Here is a 12,086-nt window from a genome sequence, read left to right on the forward strand (position 1 = left end):
TGCTCGTTATTTTTGCCACTGTATAAATTGCGACTATTCTGCAAGAGTGCTGAATCCAAAGCTGTTAACCCCGCTGAAAAAGATTCTGCCCGTTAAAAGTCAGACGCTGTGCGTGAGAGTATTTCCTCAGGAGCGGCGTAAGTAGCAGGCAATTCATGACTTGCCTTAATGCTTGGCCAGGTGTACCGACTGGGTATTTTGAGATTACCTTGATCATTGATGAAGATGTTGTTTGGATTAATGTCGCCGACTCTTTCCCCCTTGCGATGGTACTTCGAGCCCACATTGCCCATCGTGTAGAGCAAATACCACATCTAGCTCGGAGTGAACTTCTCATTGGATGATAGGTTTCTGTTTCGAATCTCCTCGTCTAGCAGATCGGGATAGTTCGGATAATGCACCTTTCATAGATCATAAAATTACAGTCGCCTTGCCTCCGGAGCCACACATGGTATTTTACTTTAGATCATGAGCAATTGGATATAGCACATTTTCGGATCGTGCTCCAGGGTCATAGGCTTGCGTCTTGACTCCCAACCCCAACCCAACCCAACCCAACCCCAACCCCAACCCAACCCCAACCCCAACCCCAACCCCAACCCCAACCCCAACCCCAACCCCAACCCCAACCCCAACCCCGAACCCTTGCTGATCAACGATTCTTTATTTATTTTTGTTGCCCATAGTATAAATTGTGAATATTATTATGCATGATATTTTGCAGCGGCCATAATGCAATTGCTACTCATTTCGCATATAGATATAGAACATGTGATGTTGATGCATGACAAACTGGCATGGGTGTTCGCATGTAACTGCAATAGAATTATATGGGTTATATAGGTTATATATAGAATATGGTATAGTAAGCAGTGCAAAGTGCAAAGATAAAAGATAGAAAGGAAATCAGCCAAATGTTTATTAATTATTACGATATGCAATTACTAGCTGAGTTCAGTAGGCGTCAATTACTCATGTTCCAGTAATAATAGGTTTAATGATGATGATGGACTAATAGTTGGTTTTATGAGATCGTTACCCAAAAGAAGTTCGCTTTAACGACACTCAACCTCATCTATCTAGTGCACGACAATCTAGTATATATTCGATGAGACTCATTGATATTTGTGGGTACTAGTCGATACTAGTGGATGCTGGTGGATACTTGTGGATACTAGCTAACACCCGAAACAATAAAGTGAAGAAAATCACCATTCACAGCCTTAAATATTTCATTAGATTTATCTCCTAGATTCCAACATCAGCCATGATGATGTTGCAACATTGCCCACATCTTTGCTATATTTCGCATAATATATATATAATATAAGGCGTAATGAGAATGAGTATCCATCTATCTTACAAGAATCTCTTTATATATATTATTATATAGATTGGATGAGCTATCTGTAGGGTTACAAAGCCAAAATCCCTAACAAGGTGTAGCTTCTAGACGTGGCTGCTTACATCGACAGCGCATAGTCTTTCAATCGATTCGCCGATGCAGTCTAAATATCGCCTGCTGGTCGGAGTTTTTCTCTTTCATTTTCATTCCACGATAATAGCACCAACACCAAGTTCATCAAATCCCTGCAAAAGGGTATTGTTTCCTTGGGTGTCAAAATAATTCGGCCTTTATGCAAAATTTGTGTAAAGTTGACAGAGAGCGGACAAAATATAACTGAAATACATACCGCCCTTTTGAAACTGGTGATACATTACCGAGTCTACAAATAAGCCCTTGTCATTATCGGGGGCAAGACTATCTCCATATAGACAGGTGACCATGTAGCTCACTACTTCTACTATAGCCTGATAATTAACATGGAGCTAGAAAGATACAATGAGGCAGAAGAGAACTTATTCGCCCTATCGAACATTCTTTAAAGTGGCAGAATGAGATAAATTTCACTCTAGCTCATCCAAGCCACCGTTCTACTCAACTTCGTGGTTTCCGATCCTTCGAAAATGAGCCAAACTTTTCGGGAGAGACTAAGTGTGCTTTTATCGGATTATTTCGAGTCTTATACAGCCAAGCTACATTTAAGCAGCAACTAAGCTTCCAGAGAGAGACTCAGTCTGATCAAAGTGCTTATGAATCTACTAGCAACTCTCAAACTGCCGACCGAATAAGAACAGAAATACTTCCTTCCTTTTGGAGATATGTATGATAATAAGTATTATGAGCTGATCAGCCTGCAAGCCACTAACTCCAAGAAGCAAGTCAAAGAGTATATCAACATGAAGTACTAAAGGGTGAAGATGTCAGAGATAGTGGATGAGCCCCTCAGCGATCTTTCAACCATCATCAAAATTAACAAAACTGGAACTTTGTGCCGATATAGCTGTGCTGAACAAATACTGTATCTCAAGCAGGATGACTATGAGGAGGATGAAATCAATATGATGGTGTCTAAGTGCTTTCAGATCTATGAAATGCTCAGGAACAAAAGGTAGGCCGAAATTCGAAGTTCTGAACTCAAGTAAAGGAGAATGGGAGGGATGGGAGGAATCGGAGGGATGGGGAGTTTGTTAGGGATGAGAATGATGTGATCCAAAGAGTTAGTTGCTCAGATAGTCGGATACATATCCAATTTAATCAGCAGAGATATAAATATATATATTTCATGTGAGTTTACAGAATGCAAACTATCTATTCCACCTCCTGATAATAATAGTCACATGTCGATGTTATTGTAATAATAATAATAAATTCTGACATACACTTTTATCGTCAAACTGAGAACTTAACCACAACTGAATTCGAAGATAACCTTCAGGGTTATATATTTCGTAGCAACGGGAAATAAATCTCAATAGATGCCATAATCTATTCACAAAAGTGTAAATAATGATGAAATAAATAAGTAAAATATCTTAAACATGAATTAGCACTTGCATGCACATCAAAAATATCTCAACATCTTAACGGCAATATAAAAGTAATATAGTATTCCATTTGTAGTTCTTGATCCGAACCTCTGATCTTTCTGTTTTAAGTAATTGTGGCCATCTAAAGCAGTAAGTGTTAATGTACAGTAATTATTAATGCACAGTAAGTGTTAATGTATATTAAGTGTTAATGTATATTAAGTAAGTGTTAATGTATATTAAGTAAGTGTTAATGCACAGTAAGTGTTAATGTATATTAAGTAAGTGTTAATGTATATTAAGTGTTAATGTATATTAAGTATTAATCTCCAATAATACATAAATTAGTAATGAATAGATTCTGACAACCATATTCAATATATAATATTATTCAAACTGCTTATATATAATTTAAGGCATCGAATCGAATGCAGAGCATCAGTCGAATGGGCAAGTAGAGCTAGAACAAATCAATAACCTCATACTATAAGCTCAAATAATCAATTAAATTGCCTTTAAAGATCAAAATATTCTATGCAATGCTTTAGAACTGCCTTTAAAATCACAATCAGCAATTAGATGATGAACGCCTAGTTACCAAGGATTTCGATAAAAAATATAGAATTCTTGTTTCTGCATTCAAACGTCAAACTGAGTCCGAAAAAATCAGATTGCTCTACGATACCATCAGCATTCTTAAACATTTGGTTGTTGATGTTACATTGGGGCAATTCGAGAATATTGATGGGTTTCATCAACCATAAAACAAGCAATAAACCAAAAGAAGAGGCGCTTCCTCCTCACCTAATATCTTGTTCGAAGTCAAGTAAATCGAGACTAGCTGCAGAATAAAATAAACGTTCATGGGCATCATAAAATGGCATAAGAAATCATTCAAATTCAATCGCAGACTCTCACGCATAAAGTTCACATCGACAAGCCTCAACAACACCCAAGCCAAAAAATAAATAGTCTGTTCTCTACAATTCTACCTTGTCCGCAAATCGAGCAAATATCAACGAACACTAATTTTATCGGCGACATCAACAGAACATGCTAAAACTCAACAGAACTATCTTAATTAGATATATTTTAGCTTTGATGACCAAATACTTTTTGAGGAAATCTACTGCAATGTGTACAACTGTGTTGTTGAGAATCTGAGCCTGGAGATTGCAGCGTTGGGTGCCAATAAATAAAAATAAATCCAATCAGAGAACATGATCAGCATGATAAACATCTGTGAGGATAATGTGAGGAGTGATGGCGATGTGAATAAGGCTTCTATCATTTTGACAGCCAAGGTGCTCAATGCTTACTTCGAGGAAAAGAATAAGATCCTGAAGAAACTGCAGAATAGCTCGTACAATTTCGAATTGATAGAGACTTCTCTGCCCGATACGAAAATCGGAGTGAGCAAGCACAGCACAAAGACAAGAATCAAAATAGATCGAGTGCTAAATGAGCCACTCTCCTCCATCATCAGGAAACTCTCCCTGCTGTCGAGAAAGAAGGACAGCAGCAACAGCAGCCTCAACCAGCTGCTCGAGTTCGAAATTCTATAGAAGTTCTCCTCCAACATTTATGTGGCCTATTTCAAGTACTATTTCAATGGACAAATCTATGAATTTCTCACAATAATGTAGGAGAATTATAAGGAGCAGCTCCGGACCTTGATTTTTAAGGGAATCGACAATTTCATCAATAAGCAGTTTGTTGATTTCATGTGTCTGACTCTCAAGCAGAAGGATAGTTCGATCACAGAGCTACAACTACTAGGAATCATCAAAAGCGATGTCAAGAAAAAGAATATGGCCGTTGAGTTCTTATTGAGTCTGATCGAGCCAAGCAACTCCAATGAATCAAATGCCCTTGGTCCTTTCTCTGCTCATGAGTAGTTCTATACCGTTTTTGAATTTGACGAGTCTTCATATTTTTCAGACAATCAAGAAAACCGATACCCTACAATTTCAAACTCCTTCTCAACCAAAATGGAAGAAACCGAGGAAGATATCGAAATTAGTGCTTCCTCAATAAATAGCAACTCAACCTATAAACAAAGTAGCGTCAGTGTAAACACAGTCAATGGCGCATCTTAGCAAAATATTCATATGAATGGATGCTAGACTGTTCGACCAAGAATGAGTAATCTATATTGCGAGCTTGAACCGTCACCGAAACCCTAGAAAAGCTAGTATTTGAAATAGCATTACTTGTGCGAAGATTGGAAAGTGGGCAAAAACGGAGGCTTCTTTTGCACCAACTAGGAACAAATAAACGAGCAAAAGAAGGTCTTCAGGTACATCCTATCCCAAATCAAAGACAATGTCATGAAGGGCAAAAGCATATTAAACGTATCTTTCCCTGTGAATGTATTCAGAGAAGAGTCACATTTGAAAAGCCTTTCAAGGAATTACTCCTATGCCCCAATGTTCCTCGAGGAGGCCGCCAGCAAAAGCCCTCTTGAACGGATGAAACAGGCTATTCTGCTGCAGATTTCGATGACCAACCTGATTATCAGCATGAATAAGCCGTTCAATCCCATTTTAGGAGAAACCTACCAAGGCTTCATCGATGGTTGCCCAATATTTTCGGAGCAGATTTCACACCACCCTCCTGTGACATCGATTTTATTTAAGGGCAGGGGATATGTGATCTATGGGCTCATGTAGCCGAAGTTGAGCCTCGGCCTCAACTGCATCAAAGGATACTCCTCATACCCGAACTACATCGAATTCGACGACGGACAGCTCATCGAGTTCACCCAAAACAAGATGATCATCAGCGGTATGCTCTTTGGGGAACGCATCTTCGCATTTGATGGAAACAGTACACTTACTTATAACTTAGATTATGTGATAGATCGCAAGAATAAAATGGTGGCCGATATTATGTACAAAGCGCCTTCGAGTTCCCTATTCAAGAAAAGCGATATCGACCAAGTTTCGGCGAAGATCTGCAGATTCGAGGCCGAGCCAAACACCGGCGAATGGTAAAAGTGCAAGAAATAGTATAAAGAGACTCTGATGGCAATCGACGGGGTTTGGCATAAGCAGATCCGAGTCGATGGCAATATTGTGTTGGATTTTTCAGAGTATCTCCCACATCCGATTGACGACCATCCAAACCCTCTGCCCTCTGATTCCAAATTCCGGGCGGATATCCTCGAACTGCAGAATGGGAATATCGAAGGCGCCCAGAAAGAGAAAGATCGTTTATAAACTATCCAAAGGAACGATAAGAAACTGCGATAGATGGATAAGCAAGCGACTCTCTGAGACATTCTGATTTCAATCGAGCACTTCTTTATTCCTTCATTCGCACTTATCCATTGCTCTGAATAATATGTATCATATTAAACTATTTAAGCATTGATCACAGCGACTCCCACATTCTCAGAAGGGTACTCAAAGCAAACACATTTCAAAGAACTCATAAGAAACAATTATATAATACTCAGAGAACAGATAACCATAGATTCTGCATGAACTGCGTGAAAGGACCATAGGCTCAATCTTTAAATAGAGAGATACACATAATTACGCAGAAACGCAGAGAAAATGGCAGCTCACCTCTCTCAGCAACTCACCAAACTCGAAGAAGATCAGTAAGTGCAGCTGAGGAAGAATAAGTCTTTCATAGTGCTTCTCATCCAGCTCGAGCAAGTCTATTACATCAACTGCTTTGTAAGATTAAGGACGACCGCACGACAGAGACTTACTTACAGGATGCTCGAGAGCAGCTTCCTGGGGCATCTGCTCATCAAGCAAACCAAAAGCAACAAAGAACTAACAAAAGCGCTCAGCTTCTTCGAGCAGCTGTGACTCGACAAGAACAAAGCCAAAGCCAATGAGTTCATCACAGCTACAATAGCACACCTACCAACGAAAAACGAGTATAAACTCCTCAAAGTGCAACTCGAGAGACAGAAAGAAGTATAAACTCAAAGTTTCGGTCATTTGTTTCGTAGCGAAAACTCATCAAGCTTATCATTGAGCAGAGGCCGAAAACCAATACTCGAAATCAACGAGATGTAGGCATTCCTCTAAGTTTAGGTTTGCAACAAAAAGATCTCATGACCACAACGAATGGGAGACTCGCAAGCCTCGCCATCAGCATCGGTGAAGGTGTATGCAAGCTGCCATCGATAATGCTGCAATTGCAGTGGCCGAAGAACAGCATAAATAAATTATTGAAACCCATCGAATTAATATCGGGTGCAATGTTTTATTCGTCGCCTTTCCAGCTGCGTCGAAAAGATTGAAATAAATAAATATGCGTAGCCCTTTCAGACTCATATGCGGTATACTATGATTTAATTGGATTCAATCATTTGTGCAGTCTCCTACTCAGAATCTTTTTGTATTGTTCAATTAAGGCATCGCTGTCCTTCCCTCCTCCGCCAATCAAAGAGAGTGCGCGATTGACGATAAACTCTGTAATCATCCCCGACGACTACTTCCCATAAACATTGATATATTGGGAAGTGCCCATGGTCTGTTTACTTAAATCCCGATAATAGTCTTCAATTTATTTACCCTTTTGCAAATAAAAGCTATGAATTTTTATTTTGGAATGAACGATTCTTGCGAGCTCGTCCTATGTGCAAGTTTCTGTGTAGCCTGCAGCCTGTCTATTGTTTTCCTCCCCTTTGGTAGAATTTCTTTTTTCAAACACTTCCTGTTTCGTATTTCCCCGAGCATCTGCGAAGATAATGAGTTCGTTTATGTCTTTTTGATTGTTGACGTGCTGAAGAGCCACTTCAACAGCCTCATTTCCCCACCCTCCACTCACATCTGATTGGGTGATAAACCTCCTTAGGTTTTCTCCTTGGGTTTCAAAGCATGAATATTACAGCAGCTGATTGCATGGGCTGTTATAGTTTCTGTAAAGAACAATTTGAATTTAAAGACATCCGGGGTAGTTTTCATTCTTTAGAGTTTAGTAAACGTCATCGAAGGTCGAAGGGAGAATATCTTTAAGCTTCAAAAATAAGTCGGTCATTGAACCCGTCGCATCGACCAAAAGCATTATCCTTGCTTTCCTGGCGCCTATCATTTCGGGGAATTAATTTTTGGAGGCGATGAAGCTGATGAGATCAGATTTCTTGAACTTCTCGGATTTGAAGACTTGAGTCGTTTCTTCGTGCTTTTTCATTGATTTCTAAAGCCTGTCAAAACAGCCATCCTTTTACTTTTATTGTTTGCAGATTCGCTCTTCCTCAATTTTCTTTAAGGGTGCAGGGTCTTATTTATCAATCGAGAGTAACTATAGATCTTAATTCATGAAGATTTATATAAAAGATCCACGTTTACCCTGCCGAGCACAGCGGCCAGTGGCTTGAATATAATCTGCTGGGGAGTCGATGAGGAAAGTGACGATTGCGTGGAATCCCCCGGCTTCGATGGCTTTTTTATTGAGCAGCTTGAAATCAGTTCCTCGGATATAGATGCTGGTCATCAGTGTGATGGTCTGCACATAAGAGCTGTTTTTGATTCGGTTTTCACGTCGGTAGCTTTCATCTTCCTCTGTGATATAGGAAGTTGAAGGTTGGTAAGGCTGAAACTATGGGCTCGAGTAGAATTCTAGCAGTTCGAACTTACTTCTGAAGAACACCAAAATGGGTCGATTTTTTTACAATTCTTACTTAATGCTTTCCACTATTTTGGAAAAGTGATCATTTCGAGGAACGCATATCGGCGGAAGAATTTTGCGACAGTCTCCGGAATTGGAACTATACACAGAAGGTATCGGATACATATCATTTTTACCAATCTTATAATTCTTTTGGAGATACTCTTTGATGTATTCAGGAAGGCACAAAAGAGTCCCGGTCACCCCCACAACATGCGTATAGTACAAAGGAAGGCAGGCGTAAGAGAACTCTGCAACGCAAAGATTAATGGACATTTTGTCGACAAAGGAGGAATGAGAGATATTGTTTTTTTCAAATTCCTCGAGATAGGCGTAGACTGTGTTATAGCTATAGTTTATTTCCTCCATTGTGTCTCCGACTTTGTACAGAATTTTGTCATTTTTGACGATGTAGTTTTGGTCTTTGTAAGTTTTTAGCACTGCAATCATTCCGTTCACTTGGTTTCTCAAAATGCCCTTTATTTGTGAGAATTTGGTTTCGACCTTTTTGAACTATGCACTATTGGTGACACTCTCGATTGAGTTTATGGTCTGTCTATTGTTCCAAATGTATTGATAGAGCTGCACTATGGTTTCATCTTTGAGATCAATCGATAGATTAAATGTATCTCCGAAGTAGTTCTTGTTGAATAGGACATCGAACTCGTCAATGATTAGTATCCTCTTTTCCGATTTCTGGGAACTGAAACTACCCTAAAAAAGCGATTTGAATTTGTTGATTAATGGCAATTTTTCCCACAAACCATTTTCTGATTATAGGATTGATGAAATCACTGTTTCAAATGCTACTTCTTTGCCTGTTTCCGTATCCTTTTTGTTCAGCACTTTTCTTATGATCTTTTAAAAAGTGCCGTAGCTAATTGAAGGCTTAACTCCGCATAAATCAAACAGTTTCTCGAAATCTTTTTCGTCTCTTTTGCTCAAAATATCGGAGTAACAGACGCAATGAACTTGATGGCCAAATAATGCGAAGTAAATAGAAAGGATAGCGAGCACGATCGATTTTCCTTATCCTGTTTTGACTTCTGCCAATCGATTCTTGATTATGACCTCATTAGCTATGCCACGATCATCAAGTGTTAGAATCAACAAGATGCAAATAACCTGAGCAGCATGAGCGCGAACATAGGCTCTCGTATCATCATCCTCTCCTTCATTTTAGCCATCTTATTGGGCTGAGGAAATGGACCAAAGGGCGAAAATTTTGGCGAGGAGGGATATTCTTCTGGGTGCCGGCAGACTGCCTATCTTGAGGTCAATTTTAGAAAATTCTTGTCTTTCCTTTTTGATTTCAGAAGACAGCCACCAGATAATCTCTCTGTTCTTAGTCACGCAGTATTATTGGATCACCTTTTCTTGTTCATCATTAAATTTGCGGTAGTAACTTTGAAGCATGGTCATTTGGTCACTCGTAATTGAATTTCTTTTGAGCATCTGCCCTAAAATGTATTCAGCGCTGTTCGTCTTCGAGGTTTACTCATTAAACTTGAGGCCGACCATTTTTTTGAAGCACTTATGCTCGTTGATGATTAACTGCGATGTGTTCTCTGCATTTTACGATAAGCTTTTGTAGACTGTCTCCAATAATTTTTTTTATTTGCTTATTATTTTTAAGTCATCATCAATCCATTGCGTAGTACGCTCTTTGTAGCATTGAATATCGCCGATTTCTTTCAATAAAATCAGTTGCTTTACTATTTTTTTAACTTTTTTCTCATTCTTAGAGTTTTGTTCCTTAATGAATTTTGTTAATTTTTCATTGTTCTTTTCAGTAATTCGCGCAATCTATTTCTACACAGTGTTTTCATTTTATTTTATTTTGCTCTCTTTCTCTGTCTCTAATACCTTTTTCTTATCATTGTCTTTTTCGTTTTATATTTTTGTTTTGTACTCTTATTAGATTTTCTTTGACTATGTTTACTTCCCTTGCTATAACTTCTTAATTTGTTATTCAATGGCACGTAAATTCTAACTTTTGAATTTTGTATAATTATTTTTCAGATCCTTTTGTTCATCACATGCATTTTCTAAATCTTCTTTGAAACTGTTTTGATACTTCTGCAGCGATGCTTTGGTTGCTTTGAAAAATTAATCTATCTTTTCCTTGCATGGATTCAGATACTTCCGAGGCTTTGATTCAATCAAAATCAATAATTCGATAACCTTGGAGATCTTAGGATCCATTCTTTCTTCGCTGCCATCAATAAATCCGCCTAAAAGTTAGTTTAGCTACTTTAATGTTTTGCAAATGTGATTAGAAATTCCATTTTTTATCAATTGCATTCTGATTTCCTTCTCTGGCTTAAAGTACTTATTATAGGGAATTTTAATAGCTTATAAGCCACTTAAATTCTCCTCGAAGAGTTAAATTCTCTTTTAATCATCTGCTTTGCTCAAATTCTTTACTGAGTCGCTGAAGAAATCAAACTGAGATGTCGAGATTTAATCAAATTTTTCAGTCAACTATTGTCGAAGCTTTTTTAGAGAGCTTATTTCCTTTTTCTCATTGATTGCAAAAATGGAGAGATGCTTTTCTAAAAGGGGAACACTCGCGAATATTTAATAGACTCTATCATATTAGTTCGGGTTTTCATAAATCTTTTTTAGACCCTTCATTACATCTTCAAATTTGGTTTTTATCTAATCTATGCATTTTTGATATGCTTCAATGAAACCCAAGCAACTTTGTTTCGATTCTTAGCTCATGTTGAGTTCTTTAGCGATTAAGTATGACACCATTGCAAAGTATTCAGTAATAACTTTAAGAATGGAGTTTTTTATTTCATTTATTTCATTTATTTTTATTTTTTTTGTCATTTTTGTCGGAGATTTGCTTATATTATCTGATAAGCAATCAGAACTGTCTTCTGACGAATTGAAAGATTTATACTGTTTTATCTAATTTTCTAGTTTGTTTGGTTTATTTTTGTTCATGCGTTATAAGCTCCTTAACTCAAATGTTGAGATCTATAAGAGTAAAGATTTTGGAGAGGATTTAAGTTCCTGCACATTCTTCCAAATTTGCTCTTTCAAAAATGATATGACTTATTGAGCATCTTTTTTCTCAACTTATTTTAAATAGTTTTTCAGATTTTTAATTAAGCTCCCGAGCAAATCCTTATTTTGTTGTTTTTCGCTTTCTATGCATTTTTGTATGAGATTCGGCAATTGAAGATTCTCGCTAAAAAGATTCTCACATAGGCTTTATTATTCTTTACGAAGTGCTTAGATCTTATCGGCTACAAGTTTACCAATCTAATCTTTTAACACAGTTGGCAAATAGCCTAATAATTAATTAAGGTCATTTTGCTTTTCCATATAATTCAAATAATTTACCTTATATTCTGACTCGAGCTTTTCAATTTTCTGCTTCATGGACTTTCTTATATTGCCGAGAATCGATTGTTTTACTTAGTCTTAATAGCTTTCGTAGAGGTACTCAAATGATGTTTTTTACTCTTTCATAATTTCGATTATGTTTTGCCCACTGAGTAGCTGTTTTTTCTTAGTTTATTTTTATTGCTGTAATTCAGCTGCTTGTTCAGCTAAAGAAGTTTCCC

The 12,086-nt window shown here is 37.7% G+C and overlaps 1 protein-coding gene across 1 annotated transcript; it reads left to right on the plus strand.

Annotated features, from left to right (window-relative positions):
- Nucleotides 1-5,300: 5,300 nt before the first annotated feature.
- LOC148298745 (oxysterol-binding protein 9-like) lies at nucleotides 5,301-6,695 on the plus strand. The gene is made up of 3 exons (XM_088276670.1): nucleotides 5,301-5,489; nucleotides 5,544-5,863; nucleotides 6,599-6,695. Exons 1-3 carry the CDS (start codon nucleotides 5,301-5,303, stop codon nucleotides 6,693-6,695), a joined length of 606 nt encoding a protein of 201 aa, XP_088132796.1.
- Nucleotides 6,696-12,086: the final 5,391 nt, after the last annotated feature.

This window comes from Brachycentrus maculatus, unplaced genomic scaffold (genome assembly GCF_059751285.1).
Source record: "Brachycentrus maculatus isolate JH-2025_06_01 unplaced genomic scaffold, ASM5975128v1 h1tg001655l, whole genome shotgun sequence".
Classification (NCBI taxonomy): domain Eukaryota; kingdom Metazoa; phylum Arthropoda; class Insecta; order Trichoptera; family Brachycentridae; genus Brachycentrus; species Brachycentrus maculatus.

Coding starts and splice junctions, on each gene's coding strand:
- LOC148298745 (XM_088276670.1), top strand. CDS start 5,301: ATGTTCCTCGAGGAGGCCGCCAGCAAAAGCCCTCTTGAACGGATGAAA. Junction 5,490..5,543: donor AGATTTCACACCACCCTCCT/GTGACATCGATT, acceptor GGGCTCATGTAG/CCGAAGTTGAGCCTCGGCCT. Junction 5,864..6,598: donor GAGCCAAACACCGGCGAATG/GTAAAAGTGCAA, acceptor ACTTACTTACAG/GATGCTCGAGAGCAGCTTCC.